Source organism: Brassica napus, chromosome C3 (assembly GCF_020379485.1).
Source record: "Brassica napus cultivar Da-Ae chromosome C3, Da-Ae, whole genome shotgun sequence".
NCBI classification, from domain to species: Eukaryota; Viridiplantae; Streptophyta; class Magnoliopsida; order Brassicales; family Brassicaceae; genus Brassica; species Brassica napus.
The window spans coordinates 13,279,803-13,301,237 of NC_063446.1; the positions used below are offsets into that span (position 1 = coordinate 13,279,803).

A 21,435-nucleotide genomic window follows, 5' to 3' on the forward strand; every position below is an offset into this window, starting at 1 on the left:
AAAGAACACTTAAGCTACTTAAGTTAAGCACTAACCAGAAAAAACCACACTCCAAAGATTAAAGGTCCTTCAACAAAGACGACCATTAAACACATACCAGGGAGCCGAGAACTCATCACCACCTACACCAACCTGAAATCACCTCACCATATCTGATGGAAAAAGTAGCTACCCGTCAGAGCCGGTTGAGTCCTGCACCGTACACCAGAAAACAGATACGAATCAAGGGATGAAAGGCATCTACAATAACTTAGTTGATACCTACTCTAGGAAAGGTTCGCCACTGGTAACATCATCAAGGGATGAAACATCTGTTACGATCAAATGGACAGAGATGTTGACACTGTAAGTTTGGTCTTGAGGCTCTTAGAAGACTCTTTTAAAAAGAGACACATGTCATCCGCCAGAAACTTTGCACAATGGTTGCAGATACGCTGTATCAATGGATGGTCGCGATCTCCAGAGTTAATTCCCTTAAATTCATATCTCTTTCAGTCCAACCACCATCTTCAGGAACCAACATAACAGTAAAGGATTTCAAGAGTTTGATGTGAGACAAACGTGTCAGAGTGATGTTGAGAAAGTTACTTGAATCCGCAAAGAGAGACCTAGTGTTGACGCTCAGAGCCTCAGATTCTGCTGGACGTCTTTTGTTATGTTGTCAAGCTCCCAAACAAAAGTTTCCTCGGTAGAAGGGTGAAATACCATAGAAAGTCTCCAAGATTTTAGTATATAGATTCGGCTCCATGTGACCACCATGTCTATCAAACAATTGTTGTCAGAGTTGTAATGATATGACTATATGCTACTGTTATAAGCATAATATTCGAGACATCAAGATCCTCATGCTCTGCCTAATTTAAGAAGATAACAAATGCAAAGTCTCAATGCATTAAATTTTTTAAGTTGATTATAAACGGTTTGGTTTTTATTCTGGCAGCAAATATATATAAGAAGAAAAGAACGAGAACTGTTTATTTCAAAGTTTATATGATTTACAAAGAATGAACAAGAAGTCCAGTATAGAACTCATATCACTTCTTAAAAGTAAACTCTGGTAAATCAATCTTGACATGCTCAGTAATCTCTTTCTCTTCTGTAACAGGACTAGCTACGTCAGCATGAGGTTGCTGAATATTGCCGTTATCAAAATCTGTGATGTCACTGTAGGGAGAGACATTTTGAGATTCAGGATCAAAGAAATGCTGAGGACCATGGCCGTGTCTGCCAGAATCAGATAACCTAGGAGGAGAAGGAGATGCAGTGAAGCTGGTTTGATGATCAAGGCTGCGGTTACGATTGTGGAGGAGGTGATCAAGGCTGCGGTTATGTTTTGGCGTGGTGGGGCGGCTCGACCGGGGTGTGTTGGACCCTGAGTTTCCATGTTTGGCCTGTTTCTTGGCCGTATTGTGCCATTTTTTTAATGCATTGGCTACTCTGTCGTTGAATATGGTCGGCCTCATTGAACTTCCCATCTGTAGTTACAATTTAGTGTTAGAGAATTATACATAGACAACTCGAGATCTAATAATGAAACTATATACGAGACATGCATCAATCTAATGCACTGCCATTTGATGTCGACTAAAAAATATCTAAACATTCTATTGTTGACATGATATCATAATACATATTATGCATGTTATGGATGCTTCGATTCTTTTTTATCTTGTTAACAGTGGGATAATCTCCTCCAGTCCCTTAGTAAGCTTTTAGATATTTCAATCCAAAAAAGTATCCTCCGTCGCATAGGTGGTTTGAGTCCGGGGCACAAGGAAACTAACCGATTAGTCAGCTCATTACTAAACAATTAGTTTTGATCTTAACAAACACGATGTTTAGCAATTTGGATTATATACCTGAGTCACAAGAGCATAGAGAGGTAGAGTGATGTAGCTGCATACAACTTGTATCAATACCCTGTCGTATACAACATCAAGAAGTTTAGTTCAAAGATACAAAAAATAATTAATATATATTTTTATGTAATAGTTGCGGAGTTTACAAACCCCATGGTGATCCTGATTGCAATATCTTCGGTTTTGTGGTGGAAGCAGTTCTTGAGTGTGAACTCGTACTGCAAAAATTAATACCAAAGCAATAATCAATTAATTTCATGAAAACAACCTTTTTAAATGATACTTTCAGAAGAGTTGGATTGTTACTCACGGTGCTCCAAACGAAGAAAGCTAGTTGAAATGCATTCTGTAAGAAATATACAAAACAATATTATTTAGAAAAACCATAACTCAAAAATTCATTAAAACACATATTACTAATTAAATTAGTTATACCGTGAAAAGAACCAAGTGAATGAGGAAGAGAATGAAACGAGGACGACCAAACCAAAAGAGATCATCACCCGGTTCAACCACAGGAGCTCCTTTAACTACATCTCCTTTATCTTGAATCCTCAATCCTAATTTCGATATTATCACTTGAAGTTTTGCTCCTACTATTAATATCACCTTCATTTCATAAAACAGACCAACCATATAATTAATATTATGTATTCACAATCACAACTTCATAACAAAACCAGTTGAAAAGTTTGAAGTAATGTGTCTGTAATCACTTACAAGCAAAGGGAGGAAAGGCAGCCAAAAATAGGAATCCCATCCTATTAAAATTTGAAAAGAAAATAGAAGTTTGTATCAAGTTGATGTATAATTTACTTAGTACTTAAAATGAAATTATAAAGAATTAGAACCAACCATGTGTATTAGTCAATATGAATAAGACAGCAATGCACCATATCACTGGGCTGGAGTTTCATTCACACACACAATCACTTATTTAATCAGAAAATTTTAATATATTATGGAAAATTAGATAATAAAAAAATTTGGTAAAAGGAAAATTACATAATTGAAAGAAAATATCAATGAATTTGATTTAAAATAAGAAAGGGACTAACCTTATACCCACAACAGCCTTGAAATCTTCTTCCAAAGATCTTTGAATGTATTTTTGAAAATCGAAACGAGCTTCACTTCCTGCAGGCAAATGAGCCTGCACCCATTCAATAAAACAGTTTCTGAATGAATAATATGATAGTAAATCTTCTTTGGGTCAAAACTAGTAAAATAATTATTACTTTTAACATTAAGCAATGATTACTTACCATTATAAAGCCATGTCTTAATGTAAGATAGTCCACTTTTGTCACTGATCCAAAGAACTGTCTGAAGAAACATGTCTGCATGCCCAAGATTTATCCATTATTCTTTGTTGTAATTTAAAACCAAATTACAGGAAAAATAAGTAGAATTTTAGAAGAATGATATAAATAAAAACTTACAATCCAGAGGGTAAAGGAAGACTTGCTCCATATATTCAAATGTCTACGTCCAAACGATGTATCTCTTGCAAATCTGAACCTTTCTGGATCTACAACAATTAAAATAATAAATTGCAATAAAATAAATTAAAAAGAGGACAGAACATATATAATTACTAAGAGTGATGGCCCGGTCTCTTGCGTTAAATTGTTCATTTACAAGTCAAACATAAATCGCGTTCTTATTGGATATTCTACTCATAACTCTGATTATAAAACTCAATAAAAAATATACGAGTGTGAGAGATGTGGATGAATAAACAAATACAAGTGATACGTGATCATGATGTTAACGTTGCCAAAGTCAAACACCGACGAAGATATGTTATCTGAAAATACTCATTTTTGTTTTTGTTCTTTGATGATTACTGTCGAAAGAAACTCTAATGGACATGAGATAATGGCCAATATGTTTGTGCATACCATTGGCATATTGGTACTCAAGTGTTTTGGTCTCTTTCTCCCATGATTTCCATTTCTTCATCTGCATATTACATCACAAAATTAAACAGATACATATGGACTTGTGAAAAAACTTATAGAAAATATCATGTACCTTGGTTTTCCCCAAAGCATAGGTTATAATGCAATAGAGAATATGAAATACAGCGAGCACGAAGATGAATATATGCAATTGGTGGATACCATATGCAGACACCAATGCTACTTTCCCCTGAAAATAATAATTCACAACAAAAATAAAAATAATAACAGTATTTGTTAAACAAACAGGAGGATCACTTTAAAAGGTTAAAACTAATGAGTAGCTAAAATATAAACATGCATTTTCTGCGCATTTGTCATAACCCTTTGTGGCTAAACTTCGACGAGGACTATTAAAGTCGTTGGAGTCGTAGTCTTCTAGAATTTTGCGACCATCGTCGATATAATCTTTACTATATTTAGCGAGCTCTTGTTGGCTACTACAAGGATGCCAAGTCGCAGCAATTCTTTCTGGAATGCAAATTTGGGAGACTGGTGATTGCAGTACAACAAGTAGAAGCGATATGAATCCCAGTAGCATCAATTCTATTTTCATCACAATACCAAAAAATAGGAGGGAAATTTGTTAGAAAATTCAAATAGAAAAAAATTGATCGTATTGTGATACAAAACTACATCCAAGGTTATAATAATATATAATCTGTATAGAATAGTGAACTTGCCTGCTTTAACCTTTTCAAGAGCTTCATATAAAGCCTTCTTGTTCTTCCTTTTAAACCACTACAAATATTGAAAAGAAAAATTAAAGACTATATGGGAATTACCGACTAGATTTCGATTTTCTAATAAAGAAAAAAGAGACATGATGCAGCTTTGAAGGCATTATATAGTGAAATTATCGTATATTTTCTTATCGTTGGAGAGGAGCAAAAGAAGAGAGAGGAAGACTTGGATGATATAAAGATCAAAACATAGAAGAAAAATATACGTACGTGACCAATAAAGTGCAAGAAATATTCGATCATGATAGAGATGAAAAGAATAACGAAGCAAACAGCAGCAAGAGCCCATGTTGGTGTCTCTTCCAGTGATCTATCTTTTATTGCCATTACTTTCACTTCTCAAAATTCTTGAACTTTCTGATCAGCTTTTTGGGTTTCAAGTTATATAGATAAGGGGAAAAGAAGAAAGAAAGTGATATGGCTTTTGTTCCCGTTATCTCTATATATATACACATGTTAAAATAAAACAAGAACATACGAGAAATACCCACTAAAGAACCACTTCATATTTATATTTTACTAAAACGTGTATATTTATGTATCTTGTTCCCGCTATGTATTATTTTCTTTGTACTTATAATCATATATCTTCAGAATATTCGAGAAATACCCACTAAAGAACCATTTCATCAATTGTAAAGCAAAACGTGAGTCTAGAAACAGGAAGACAGAGAAACTGAAATCAAAGGAATTGAAAACATTCATTCTCCATTGAAAGACAAAGTGTGAGTTAATTTTTTGTTTTGTAAATGAATATATCAGCGACAACTTTTTAAATGAATATATCAGCGACAACTTTTAATGATCTTAGGTTTTGTGGAAATTCTTTTTCTATGGTTGACGTCACATGGGGCGATGAGTGAAACATGTGGATGAATGATCGGTTTCATGTTTATTTTTCAGCTTTTGTTCCAGTTAATTTTGCAGAGGTTTATGCCCAGTCAAAAATCAATCTTACTCATAATTTCAGTGAAAATCAAACCATCTAACCATTGAAAGAATCACCAACGAAAACTAGCTTGAAAAGAAGACAAAATAGCATCTAGACACCCTAATGGCGTCTTTTGACAACTAGGTAAATTGTACTAACTTTTTTAAAAAGTTGTCGCTTTTTCTAGTCCCGCAACCATTCATTATTACCTTTCGGTTTATTTTATTGATCTTTACAATAAGCATTTGTAATACCGTTTCAATACAATTTATGAAACCATCAACATTGTTAAATTTCATTTCAACATTGATATTTGACTAAAGTTTTCGTAAGATAAACAAAATCAAATCAATGAAAAAATAAATAAATAAGAAGAATTGTTAGTATATGAGTGTTTCCTTTCTTTGGTTAATGGTTTAATTACAAAACATATAATAATAATTTATTTAGTTGCTATAAATTTTAACATACATGTTTCTTAAAATGAGTATGACTTTATTTTAAAACATCTCTAACTATTTAATCGTACTTAGCAAATTACTTTATACTTTTTATAAATATATAATTATAATTAAGCAATAAAAATAGCTAATACTTATATTTATATTTACCAAAACATATATATTTACTCCATTCATATACCTTAAATATATTTTTTAATTAACATTTCATATTGATAACTGTAGGTGCTCCTGCATGGCAGCAGCCATAATACTAGTTGTTAATAAAACAAGATAACATATACACATGCGCTGTTATTTAAATCTTGCAGAGAGAATATAAGAAAATAAAACAAATCAAACGAGTGAAAGTTACGTTTATATATTAATTTAAATTAAATCATGGGAACGAAGACTTTTGACTAATTCAAGGACAAGTACTTGTCGAGGTTAAGGCTTGGCAAAATATTTGTAAGTTATGATTGGGTTCGTTATCGGCATCGATCGATCAGAACCGAAAATCCACATATCCATAACTTTACGAAACAAAACAAAACAAATATTTATAAACGAATATCTGATCCGATTTTTTATATGCTTATAAATACACATATTTCAAGAATTATATATGTAATACGTAAACGTTATATTTTATGAAAGTTGTACAATAATTTAATTTATTAAATTAATTATATAAGTTAATTATAATTTAAAAAATAGATAATTTTTTCTGTGATAAAATATTATTATTTATATTATTTTAAATTTTTATTAAATTTTATTTTATATTTTATTTGTATGAATCGAATCGGATATCTGATTATTTAGGACACCAAATATCTAGATAACTACAGACGAGTCCAATTGAGTTTGGGTGGACTATGGACGCAACCAAATAGTAAATGGTCCAATTGGACAAAAGACCAATTGGTCTATGGTCTAATTGGGCAAAGACCAATAGGACAATGAGTGTCCATGGACCTTCTAAAAACATATTTTCATGATTTGGAAAAAAAATATATAGTTTTACAATTTATTGAGAAAACAACATTTTAACGAAAAAATCAAAATTTTACAATTTTGATATAAAAATTACAGTTATGGCGGGAATATATTATTTTACGTTTTCTGCAGAAAACTATAATTTTACGGTTTTAGCGGGAAATGTAACTTTACGTTTTTGGCGGAAAAACACAATTTTACGATTTTGGCGGAAAAACGTGATTGCTCGGTTTCGGCGGAAAAATATGATTTTTGGTTTTGCCGGGGAAACGTAACGGAAAAATGTAATTTCTCGGTTTTGGGAAAAAAGTTATTTCTTAGTTTTGGCAGAAAAACGTGATTTCTCGGTTTTGGCAGGAAAAAGTGATTTCTCGGTTTCAGTGGGAAAATGTGATTTCTCGGTTTTGGTGGGAAAACGTGATTTCTCGGTTTTGGTGGGAAAACATAATTTCTCGGTTTTGGCGAAAAAATGTAATTTCTCGGTTTTGGCGGAAAAAGTGATTTCTTAGTTTTGGCGGAAAAACGTGATTTCTCGGTTTTGGCGGGAAAACGTGATTTCTCGGTTTTGGCAGGAAAAAGTGATTTCTCGGTTTTGGAGGAAAAACGTGATTTTTCGGTTTTGGCGGAAAACATGATTTCTCGGTTTTGACGGAAAAAACGCAATTTTACGTTTTTGGCGGAAAACATGATTTTTCTGTTTTGGCGGTTATCTAGTATTGGGGGGAAAAATAGTTTTGTAATTTTAGAGATAAAATGTAATTTCAAAGTTTTAGAGAAATAACAATAATTGACAAATACTATTGAGTGTCCACGGGTATGCCCATTTGGACATAGTCTCTATTGGTCTTGGGTATCTGCTTAGACCATCGTCCAATACGGACCACCCAATATTGCCCATAACTTAAATGGTCCAACTGGACAATCTCATTTGGGCTATGGACAGACCATTTGACAGCTCTAACTACAGATCTAATTGGATCAGATAATTGATTACTCGGACAAAATGAATCATAAATACCTCGAAAACTCATATATTTGATCCGTGATCACTCCTAGTTGAAGTTACTATAAAAAGAGGATTTAAGATGAAGAGGCTTCGGGAGATTGGTAGCGTTGTGTGAACGACCACTTCCGTTGGTAAAACTTTTGTAAAGATGTCTACCTGATTAAACTCAGTTGCAAACTTCAAATTTTTATTCATCCATCACTAGTCTAATCTTTAGTGAAATGATAGTTCACCTGCACTTCTTTTGTCCTTTCATGATGAACATTATTTTTTGGCCAAAACTATTGCGTTCTGAGAATCACATAATATCTTCACCGCCTCTTGCTTAAGCTAAGTTTTTCCATTGAACCCTTAACCATAATGCCTCTCTTTCCGCCTCTAACAAAGCTATGTATTCCGACTTAGTTGAAAACAATGGCACAACCTTTTGTAAGCTTTATCTCCAACTTATCGGATTTTCTCCAACAGTAAACACAAGACTTGTAATTGACCTTCTTTCATATACATCACCAACATAATCGGTATCGTAGTAACCCATAATTACAAACTCTCCTTCTTTTATGTAGCTCAAGCTCATCTTTGAAGTCCCTCTAATGTATCCAAGTATCCATTTTACTGTACTCCAGTGCTTCTTAATGAGTTTACTTATGTATCAACATACCAGATTACCAGTCTCGTTAAAAATGCTAAATCCGGACGAATTCCTATCTAAGAGTACATTAAACTCCCAACTGAACTTTGATAAGGTATTATGTTCATCTTTTCACCCTGATCTCTTTCTTCAATACGAATAGCTGCCCTTAGCTTAAAATGAATTTCCATAGGAGTTCCTCGTGACTTAGCTTGATCCATACCAAAATTTGCTAATACCTTGAGTGCATAACCATCTTGAGCTATTGTAAGTGTGCATTTTACTCTATCTCGTTCAGTACCAATACCTTTTTTGCTTCTCCAATGTCCTTTGTCTCGAGTTCTGATCCCGACAACACCTTCAGTTCACGCACCTACTTCTTGTTCCTTAAAGTTATTAGTATATCGTACACATATATCAAAAGACATATGAGTTGTCCATTTCTCTGTTCGTTAAAGTATATGCAGCTTTAGAATTCACTTCTCTCATAACCATTTCTCGGCATAAACTCATTGAACATTTTGTCCCACTGTCGACAACTCTGCTTCAAACCATATAATGACCTCTTTAACAAACAAACCTTTTTTGATGGTCTTTATCCACTTATCCTTATGGATGATCCATATAGACAGTTTCCTCCCTAAAACCATGCAAAAGGTCGTCTTCACGTCCATTTGTTGTACCTCCATGTCAAAGTGCACAACTGCTGAAAGAAGAAGCTTGAATGATACATGCATGCTTTACTACATGAGAAAATATCCTTTGATAGTTAATTCTTTCATTATGCGAATAACCTTTGGCCACAAGCCTTGCTTAGAACCTTGGACCTTCAACTTTTTCTATACCTTCCTTCTTTCTAAACACTCATTTGCAACCAATAGATTCTGCTTCTTGTCTTTATCCACCAATGACCAAGTTCCATTCTTCTTTAACGAGACCATCTCTTCACTAGATGCTTCTACTCGTTTCTCTCAATCTAGATCTTCAAATGTTTCTTCAAAACTCCCACGTTCTGGTTTGGCACCATCTTTCACCATACACATATCCATCAATATCTTCATCTTCAGGATAAATGTGATAGTCTTGCAGCTTAGAAAGAATATGCTTTTCCCTTTTGGACGATCTTTAGCAAGCTGATAATCACCCAGATTTTCTGTCTCTGATTTTGTTTCCTCAACTTGCTCTTCTTGACATGTAGACTGTTCATGGTAACTTGAAAAACCATCCCTGATTGAACATGTTCACCTGAAAGATCACCACTCACAAACATGTCAGTAAAATAGTACTGCATATATACGTTCATACTTTTTTTTTCTGGAATCTCAAAGTCTATCACTGATGATGGAGATCTATTGATCACATATATCGCAGTTGAGACTAATTCTACCATAACCCCTGCCCAGATCACTCTCACTCAACATTCTTCTGGCTTTGTTAAGAAGCGACATGTTTAACCTCCCAACATCACTGTTCTATTAGGGAGTATACATTCAGGTTTTAAGCCTCACAATACCTTCATCTTTAAAGTATTAATCAAACCGTTGGTTACAAAACTTGATATACCATGGATTTTATCAGTTTTCAGCAATGGTATATAAGTGTTTTAGAATATATCTATTATGTTTTGAGTCTTTTTAGAGTCTTGACAGGTTCATGTATGTTTTGGAGTAATGTGGTGATTATGGAGCATTTTGGAGATAAAGATAGAAGAAACTCGTAGCTTTTCATTGAACCAGCCAGAGTCAACATTTAGAGTCAACTGTCGATCGACAAACACTTTTTGTCGTCGATCGACACGACGCGCGAGAAAAGGCCGACTTGTTCAAGGCTGACTTGAAGCTCAAGTTCCACATAATTACAAGACTATCACTGGCCGACTTTAACCTAATATTTATGTGTTCTGCCATTGTATTGGGAAACACACGCTTTCTTATTTTCTATTATTCACATCATAAAGTTTTAGGGTTTTTAGTAGTTTGGAGAGAAGATCCAAGATTCTTCAGAGCTTGTATTGGAACTCCATTGTTTTCTACCTATTTTGTTTATGCAATCTATTCAGTTTATTGTCATGCTTTACTTGATCATGTCTGAGTAATTTTCTCTGTTAGATTTAGGGTTATTAGAGTTACGAAGAATTAGCCAAAACTATATAATTGCTAAGGTGATACTTAAACAACCTTCAAAGAATTGCTATTAATGCTTGTGTTCTAGAGTAGCTAACTAGGACTTTGATCTTAGGACTGTGGTAACTACGACGGTAGGTTCTGCACTAGAATAGATTTTCTTGAGCTAGGATTGCTAGAAAAAAAGCGACAACTAAATTAGTTAAGACTAGTGAACATATCGATCAGCTCGCTAACACTTGTCTAAGGTAGCATCGATGGACGCTAACTCAGTAGCATCAATCGACGCTCGATACGTGTCCACTGAGATATTGGACTTGGTCAACATATTTTATTCGCTGCAGAAGCTGGACATGTTATGCATTAGACATCGAGTTCTAGGATTGTCATCTGCATACCTTAAGCATTCTATATCATTATAATCCTGATTACCTAGACCATAAGTCTAGCTATTTTTTCATATTGTTTACAACCTCAATCAACTGAACAACTGCTTGTTCACCCTGCTTTAATTTATTTACTGCATAATATTTAGTCCTAGCTTAATCATTAACTACTTTAGATCTAGTGTGTTCCCTCGCTCTTTGTGGATTCGATCCCTAAGTACTGCAACTGAACTTCATATTTGAGAGAGTAAAAGTCACTCTAGGGTAATTTGAGTGATATGGAAACTCGAAGACATTGTCAGTGCGGAACTTCTTTACTTTCCTCTCTTTTTGAATCTCAATCATAGTTTTCCGCTCCACAAATTTTCCAAATGCCTCGTCTTTTGTCAAGTCTTGGAAAAAATCACACCACCTACGGTTTTAATATATTTTGGATATCTCATACAATTTTCGCTTGTATTCTTTCCAACTCATGTTCAGCTCTATATCTACTGATATTTTACATTTTGAGTTCAGGACGTAAAGTCGACAAAAAAGTTTGGAGCTCTGAAGATCTCATATTAAACAGAGTTGAGTATTGTCGGTATAATAGACATTATTTGTCTAAACTTCTGATGTGGATTTTAATTTTTATTTCAACAATCTTACTCTCAAATTAAATACCATATCATTTTCTTGAAAGAGATCTTGTTGTAACAAACTCTAAATCTCAAACCTCTTGCAAAATTTGGCACACATTTGTACCATTGTACTCCCCAACAGGACTCTTTACAAAATCTTTGTTATACCATTAGAAATTATCTACACAAGGGCATCTCTAACTTCACTCTATTTTTCACTATAAAATAGAATTTTGAGTAAAAATATTCCAATAGTACTTTATTTTTCATTTTATAATAGATTAAAAAATATGTTTACACTATATATATAGTAAGTTGTTTTTTTTTGTTCATCACTCTATTTTCTACTCTAAAATAGAATAACATTGGAGTATACCAAATAGAATACTCTATTTTAAAATAAAAAATAGAGGAAACTATTGGAGATACCCTTGCAATACCATTAAAAATTCTCCACCTAATATTTTGCAGTACCATTAAGAATTGTCCTCATAATCTTTGTAGCACCATTAGTAAGAGGCTTTCGAAACAAATATATCTTATATATTAAAACAGAAGTCACAACCTTGATTCATGTGTGATTTTTTTAAAAATAGACCTAATAGACCTATTCATAGAAAATCCTGTTACATTTAATCTCTAATCTTATCATTTAAACTTTGGGTCTACAAGAAATTTTTATTGGGCTATCAATAATTGGATTTAAACAATAGATGATCCATTGGATTTATAGATAATATAAATTAAATAGATATAATTTAATGTTGTAATACTATACTTCCATATGTTAAATATTTAAATATTTGTCGATGTTAACTTTTAAAATTATAAAGATTTTTTTTAAATAACAAAAATTATATTATCTAACAATGATTAATCTTTTCTACCTTAAACCAATGAAAACAAATTTTAAACTATATAGTTTATTTTAAAAATTAAACAAAAACCAAATGTTTAATTATTTATTCGATAATATAAATCTATGAGGCGAAAAGTTTAATTTTTTAAAAACTTTTAAAATTTATGAAATGTTACAATATCTTTGAATATGATAATAAAACAATATTTTACTAATCTTTATATATATAGTTACGGTTTTAATAATAAAATACTAATCCGAAAATATATATATAGAATAAGATACAAATACATGTGAAAGTTTGAAACAATCTATTCAATGAAAAATATACCGTAAACTTATTATGTTTAAAAAATTGATAGACACATATATATTATATTATATACCTATTTAGAATTGAAAAAAAATATTTATATAAGAAATAAATGAAAACAAAAACCCACGCGGTTGCGCGGATCGAGATCTAGTCTATATTATTAAAACTGAAGTACCTCTTAGTACTGTTTGGAAACAAGAATAAAACATAAATGAGAATTGTTTGGAAACAAGGAGAAAACATTAATGAGAACTGTTTGGAAATAAGGATAAAACATAAATGAGAATTGTTTGGAAACATGGATAGCAGATTAATTACTTCCTTTTATTACATATTTCCTTTTTGTATTTTTTTATTTACAGATTCTACCACTATATTTAAAATAAAAACACAAACTGAAATATATAGTATATATTATATAAAATAATTTTAAATATAGTATTACTTTGTTTAGTTTAGTCAAATATAAAACTTTTGAGAGTTCAATTTTCAAAAAAAACAAATTATCATAAAATTAATAATAATTCATAGAAAACTAACTCAAAAATTAAAGTTTTAGGTATGTTTTTTTCATTTGAAAATAAATTAACAGAAAAAAAAACAACATGTCAATATATGAATTGTACAATTACATCAAATTACATTAAATTATAAAAAATATTATAATATTATGTACAAATAAAAAAAAATTATTATCAACATCTATATTATAAAATAATATATTCTACTCTATATGTACATTACAAAACATAAAAAATATATATGGAATTTTTTTAATCAAATTAGCGGTTTATGATTTTATGTTAAACACAAATTAAATCAAACACCTGCGCGGGGGCGCGGATCAAGTTCTAGTATACTATTAAAGCAGAGTTTCTCTTAGGAATTTTTCCTTATTTTTTGAATTTATTTACAATATCATGTCATTTCTTTTTTTGAAAATTTTAATTAATTTCGCCCAATATATTAAACGAATCAGAATGCAGCATTTATTAATCTATGTTTACTCCTAATATTCTCTCTTTTTTTTTTTTTTTTTAACTGCTTCCTTTTTGAAATTTAAAGGCCACGTATGTTACATAAACGTGTATATATATACTTTATAAATAAGTTTACCAAGATACAATTCACATACACGTTTTTATGTCATCAAAGTGTGTATGTTTTCAATGGCATTAATGTTTGTTACACTAAACATACACACATATACACGTTTGTATGTTATTGAATATCTCATAGCTAATCATCAAGAAAATTATGCAACATAATGAATAGTTTTCAGACGTTATTCCAAACTTTCATACATAAGTTTTCCCGATTACGATTTACTGATATCTAATTCTTAAAAGATGAATCTAAAGATTCTAAACCCCTAAACAGAAAACATAAGCAATAATGATTATTATCTTTAGGAAAATAAGAACAAAATTAACTATATTTACTCTTTCATTTAACATTAACGATTTATTTTGTAAAACTTTAAAAAGATTTAGTTTAGATTTCGTACTAATACCTATACTATTATTTGCGAAGTAGTTTTTCGCAACAGAGCTCCAACGTTAAAAGTTAGAGCGGTTAATATCGATATGAATTTTAGATATAATTAAAAACGAATTTATATCAAAAAAATTAGATTTATTTGTTAATTAGATACTTGATTCTAATTTAATATAATAAATTATCAAAAAACATATCTATACTATTATTTACGAAGTAAATTTTAGCAACAGAGCTCTCAGGTTAAAAGTTAGAGCGGTTAATATCTATACAACCCTTAATGAATTTATATATAATTAACTATATAATCAAAAACAAATTTTTATTTATAATATTATTTTTTTTCAAAAAGATAATTTTTACATTGTGTTGTTATCATGAAACATATTTTTCAGTTATAAAATTTAAAATAAGATATAAAATATTTATAATAATTAAACGGTTAAAGTCATTGTTACCCTTAATGAATTTTATATATAATTAATTATATAATTAAAAGCGAATTCTTATATGTTGTGTTGTTATCTTAAAATTTATTTTTGCAATTATAAAAGTTAGAAAATAACAAATAAAAATTTTATAATTAAATATTAATCAACTAAATTTGTATAAATATATTTACTAAAATATTTTTAATATGTGAATGTTTTCTTTTAAAATTTCAGCACAATAATAAACATATGTATTTTAATTAAATTTACGTCATATATATATATATATATATATATATATATATATAATTTGATGTTTGATTTAATTTTTTTGAAAACATAATAATAAGTTATCGTATTATTTTTGAATTAATAAAATATAAACTAATATATTTGTAAAACGATTAATCACGCATGTGCGGACAAAATATCTAGTTTATAAACATAACTAAACAGATTTCAAAGTAAGATAGGCAACACTCAACTATCTTTAGGAAAATAATAACAAATCAATACAATTAAAACAACAGCTTTTTTTTTTTAACATCCATTTTTATTTAGGGTACTATTTACAGCCATTTTTATTTAGGGTACTATTTACAGGAATGCGTTTATCTTTAATTTTAATTAAAAATATAAAATATTTATAACAACCAATCGAATAACCAACTGAGATATAGGAAAATTACGGTCGCAAAAAAAATGTAAAGTCAGACATATCAAATTTATAGTTTTGTAACATGTTAAATTATTGTGTTTAATGTCCACCTCACATTACATGCTATCAAATATTCTCAATGTTTAGACCAAAAAAATATATTCTCAATGTATAATGATAATTGCATAAGTAATCGAGACAGACTTTTATGAATATAATAATATCACTATAATCGTAGATTTATTTGATATAATATTTACAAAAATTTAATATAAATTTAATTTATTATTATGTTTTTTAGTAATAATAGTTTTTCAAATCAAAAGAACAAATCAAAAGAAAAAAAAAATGAAGACGATTTAATACTTACAAATATCTGAACAGTTTCTATATCTCGAGAACAGAAAAAAAAACTAAAATCAAATTGGAACAAAACTAGAAACCCAATGGGTATCTGAATATCTTAAATACAGTTTATATACTTACAAAATTATATTTAATTTAAAATTATCAAATATTTAAAAACTACTACATGTAAACCGAACTTTCCAAAAAGGGATTACCCTACTACTTTTTATCTGAAATATTTAAAATTATCTTAATTTCCCGTTAAAACATAATTACTCGAATATTTTTATCCAAAATATCTAAATTTATCTTAATTTCACTCCAATTATTCGAAATTATTCAAAAAAGAACCGGATGAGATCCGAATTGAACTCGAAATTTTAACGGGTTCCTAACATTATATTCCAAACCAAACCGAAAATCAAATTAACTAAGCCAAAACCAAATTCATAAATAACCGGATGGTTCTTATATTTTTTTAAACAAAAAAAAGTGAAAACCAAACCAGAGTCAACCTGAAAAACAAAAATACAAATTGGAACCAAATCAAACCAGAATCAACATGAGAATGTAAGTATTTTCTGTCTACTTACATACTATACAATATGATAAGGGAATAATATGACTCTTTTGTTCTAACTATTTTAATTGGTACACTTAAGCCTGAAGTCACTTTGAAGGTGCTCTCCCACGACCGAACAACCATGATCTTTTAATTAGTTTCTGCCTCATAGCTCCTCTTTCCATCGATGTAAGGCTCTTCAAACTTAAAGAATATTTACGTGTTGAGTTTTTAAAAATTCATGTCCAACTCTAACCTTATCGATTAGTATGATAATGTTGATGGACATAGAATATAAAACCTGCATGGATTTATTTTATATTCCTTTCCAATACTAATCATTGTTTAATTTTATTTATATAATAGACATTTGTAACCACTTTCTTATCTAACTAAACGATCCATATTTACTGGCAATATGAAGAAGTGGGGAAGCACTAACGGGAATATCCCTTGTAATTAAATGTACATTATATAAGCCAGTAATTTACTTAATTCTTGTTGACCATAAGAAAATTACGTAATATGTATAATACAGCTTACAAAGTATTCTTATGACAAAATGAGTTATTACTTAACTTGAAGAATATTTTGGTTTAGCTTGGCTAGGTAAATCATCAATGTTTCTATGTCATACCAACTTACCAAGGACCCTTTTGGCAAGTTTTATTTGAAGTTTTTGATAACTCTAAGATGTTATATTGTCCGCCAGGGTATAGTTGTTGACTGCAGAAGTTCATTTATAAGAAGGTGTAACTTTTTTCGTACATATGATGATTTATTAAAACGGTAGATTTTCATTTGATAAAAAGGAAATTTCACAAATAAAACTGTTTATCAAACTAACTTGGCCATTATCAGTGTTCATCATTCTACTATATTGGATTACTATTGTTTTTTTAAAGGTGAACTTGGTATTCTCTCCCTTTTTAAGAAACACTTTACGATATAAAACAATAAAATCCCAATATATACAACTCATCCAAAACAAACCACACGTCATGTTATTGTCAAATGGTAATTAACATTATTATTTTCTTCGGGTTTGGAAGCCAGCCAAATTGTCCCAACTCGAAATCGTTCGGTTTTGCAATTGAATATACAGTTTTATGTTTTTCACCATATATAATGAAAGTATCCTGTTTTCTTCATATAATCATATGACGAGATGCAATCGAAATATCCTTTAAATCTATTTTAAAAGGACCAATTCGATATATTTTTCTTGATGTTAAACATTTAGGGTCTGACTGGTTCAAACGCAGCGATTGCGGGAGTTTGCGGATGCGGATGGTTGCGGTTTCTAGCGGTTTTTAGCGGTTTTAAGAGATTTGCATGACTGGTTATGCGGTTAGAAATTAGTGCGTTTGCGGGATACTTATGTCTGGTTAACTACCAAATACAACAGCGGTTAAATAATAAATTAACAATATTTACATTTTATATAATTATAAAAATATCAAAAATCATAATATTATAATAAATATGAAAATCATATTTAGAAAGTTATGGTTTTAAATTTTTAAAAATTATAGAAAATATTTTTATTTTAAAATTTTATAATATTAATTAAAATATAATAGATATATTTTAGTATTTTTATAATTCCAATTTAAATTTTTTATTGAATATTTTTATTTTTGTATTTATATGGTTTTTGAAAAAAAGAAAAAAAAATTATCCTCCCGCAACCGTCCGCAACCGCAAACGCTACCTAGAACCAGCTTTTGATTTTAAGATGTTCGGAGCGGTTTGAAACGATTTGTAGCGGTTTGTATGATTGTTTCGAAACGCTGTTAACTGCTACCAACCGCAAAAGTTGCGTTTGCGGGTGGTAGCTGGGAAACCAGTCAGGCCCCTAGTCAAAGTTATAATTGGAAGTACGTTAATGGGTATACTTAAAGCAAATGGGTATGTCTTTCTGATTAATTATATGACAATGATCAATCGGTTGTTTCAAAAGGATTTGATACAGATCATCTCCCTCTCGTAGATTCTAAATAGAATACTTTTAAACTTTACTAATGAAAAGAAAAATAAGAGGAACGTTGAAATATGGAGATGATCAATCGGTTGTTTCAAAAGGATCTGAGATATTTCTATAACAATGATCAATCGGTTGTTCTAACCACTTGTTAATTTATAAATAGTTTTTTTAAATTAAAATTATTTTAATAAAAATACTAAATTAACAGTATTTTATGCTTTAGATATTCAACCATTGTCATGACAAAAATATATTCAACCATTGTAATGAAAAAAAATATTTTCTACTTCCAATCTCGATGGAACAATTAACATAGTAGTATGGAAATTATTGTAAACTCAATTTTTCGATAGGGGTCCACAAATAGTACTTAAGCAAATAATACTTTTGCAGGGAAATACTCCGTCCGTTTCCAAAAGCAGAATTTTTTAGAATTATTTTTTGTTTAAAAATAATTAATTTTTAAAAATTTTAAGGTACTTTTAGTAGTTATTATTGATCACTTGTATATATTTTTTTTAAAAAAATAATTAAAAATATCTGAATTGATAAAATACTATTGATTGATAGTTATTGAAAAATGTATAGTGAAATAAACAATAAATTTAATTGTAAACATTTTTTAATATGCGTGAATACTCTATAAAAAATTTCTTTCGGGAACTGATAGAATACCTTTTTATCGTAAAATGTAGTGATACGAGATATAGTTTATTGCAAGAGACTTGTCACTATCTAGTTTGACACGATCAGTTTTCAAAAGAACTTTTTACCAAAAAAATTAGTAAAATTGCATTTTGTATACACATTTTTTTTAATTAAGTCAATACCCTAAATCCCACACTTTGGTGTTTTTTTTATAGACACAAAATTTGTTTCATTATAGCTAGTTTGCTAATTTCATTATTTTTTTTGGGTTTTAAGCCAATTTACTAAAAAATTTAATCAGTAAAATGGATATGATGAAATCACTCTTTTTAATAGAGTAAATTTTAAAGCCTACTATTTCATTGATTAGCTCTCTCCACGAATATACAAGATGGACTTCAATGAAATAGTAGGCTTTAAAATTTACTCTATTAAAAAGGAATGATTTCATCTACTGATTAAAACTTTTTATAAAATAAATACACTATAAAATACCTTTGGTTTATATGAAATATTGCATACATTACTTCTCAAATTGCTGACAAAAATATTCAATTAAATTTTACATAATTTATTTTAATTTTTACGTAATTTATATTTGTGTACATTATCCATTTGAATAATTTAAATTTACATAATTTTTATGACAAAATGGTTTTCTACCTATTTATAATAACCCCACAGAAACACATATATTCCACTCAATATGATATTTTCTTACACCAAAAGATAATTATAAGTTTAATGTTAATATATATAACGAAGTAAATACATAGATATATCCAACTAATATAAACAATTTGTATACTTAAGAGATTAATAAATAGATTTTTTTTATAAACCTAACAGACATATTATTGTCGCCATATATTATTTTTTAAAAAAATTAAAAATATTCGGTAGTTTACTAATACCCTTTGAAGATCTTAATCATATATACCTCTACTAGAATAATAACATTATTATCCTAACAACTCTAGTAAAAATATGTTAGAATTTATTTTAATCCACTTTAAAATTTCAACGTAAGATTCTAAACCCGCCAAAATTCCTGCAAGTATTCCCCATTCATCATTTGGTGAGTTTGTTACGCTTTAGTTGTCAAAAAAAAAAAATCGTTACGCTTCATTACAAGAAAACAATTCTCACTGAAAACCTGTTCACAACGCGCACTCACCAAACCAAATTCCTCCAAATACGGGGAAAAGTTTTTTTTATCTTTACTATTTGTGTCGTGTCTTTCTAGATCTGAATAAAAAGTAAATGATAAAATAAACCTAAACCATAAAGTAATTTAAATTTCAATTCTAAACTTTTAACTGTAATACTTAAACTTACTTCCAACGTTAGTCAACCATTAATTCTAGAGTGAGTTATACCTAATCTTATTTAATACTAAGGGCCCGACTGGTTTAAACGCAGCGGTTGCAGTTACGGGTGCGAGAGTTCGCAGATCCCGATGGTTGCTGTTTCAAGCGTTATTAAGCGTTTTGTATGACTGGTACAACGTTTGGAAATTGTTGCGTTTTCAGGATATTTGTGACTGGTTGATTATAAGATATTGTAGCGGTTTAATAACAAATTACCTATATTAAACTATTATAACATTATAAAAATATAAAAAACATACTATTGTAATAAAATATAATAATTATAAATATAATATGATTAATACAAATATTATTTTTATCTATGAAAATTTTAAATTAGTTGAAAGTTATAATTTTAATAAAATTTGTTTTAAAAATATTTTATTTCATTTTATATATGTGTATATCTTTATATATGTGTGTATATAAATGTTTAAAAATTCTAATAAAAATTTAGTTTAAATTTTTTATAAAACAAATTATGATACTGTTTGTGAATTTTAATTAATATATAAAATATGTATATATTTTTATTTATAATATTTCTATTTTAAAATTTTAATTTTAAAATTTTAAAACATTTTTGAAAAGAATTTTATATTTATTTTTCCACCCGCAACCGCAAACGCTAGCTAGAACCAGCTTTTGATTTTAAGAGGTTCAGAGCGGTTTGAAACGATTTGTAGCGGTTTGTATGATTGTTTCGAAACGCTGTCAACCGCAAAAACTGCGTTTGCGGGTCGTAGCGGGAAAACCAGTCGGGCCCTAAGTAATATAAAGAATAGAAAATATATTTTATAAGTATGAAATATTAAAAGAAAAAAAATACTAGTTCTAGTCCTAGTTAATATTAAGTAAAACCAAAAGAATACAAAATATAACTTATAGGAATCTGATAGTAAAAGGAAAAAAATCTAATTTTCTATATAAAATAAAAAAATTTATTAACAATATATATATATATATATATATATATAATCTTTTGTAATTACTAACATCAAATGCATAAATAAATAAATAAATTTATATTATTGATAATTTTCAAATTTTATTT

The 21,435-nt window shown here is 29.5% G+C and overlaps 1 protein-coding gene across 1 annotated transcript; it reads right to left on the bottom strand.

The window, feature by feature from the left end:
* Positions 1-950: 950 nt before the first annotated feature.
* Positions 951-5,564, bottom strand: LOC106435718 (MLO-like protein 12). Its single transcript, XM_013876629.3, has 15 exons — positions 4,777-5,564; positions 4,507-4,564; positions 4,125-4,369; positions 3,897-4,013; positions 3,764-3,824; positions 3,302-3,390; positions 3,125-3,199; positions 2,918-3,012; positions 2,715-2,764; positions 2,580-2,620; positions 2,295-2,468; positions 2,170-2,205; positions 2,010-2,077; positions 1,860-1,920; positions 951-1,475 (listed from the first exon to the last, which is right to left on the bottom strand). Exons 1-15 carry the CDS (start codon positions 4,891-4,893, stop codon positions 1,035-1,037), a joined length of 1,728 nt encoding a protein of 575 aa, XP_013732083.2. The 5' UTR covers positions 4,894-5,564; the 3' UTR covers positions 951-1,034.
* Positions 5,565-21,435: the final 15,871 nt, after the last annotated feature.

Coding starts and splice junctions, on each gene's coding strand:
- LOC106435718 (XM_013876629.3), bottom strand. CDS start 4,893: ATGGCAATAAAAGATAGATCACTGGAAGAGACACCAACATGGGCTCTT. Junction 2,765..2,917: donor AAGGCTGTTGTGGGTATAAG/GTTAGTCCCTTT, acceptor ATGAAACTCCAG/CCCAGTGATATGGTGCATTG. Junction 2,621..2,714: donor CATATTGACTAATACACATG/GTTGGTTCTAAT, acceptor AAATTTTAATAG/GATGGGATTCCTATTTTTGG.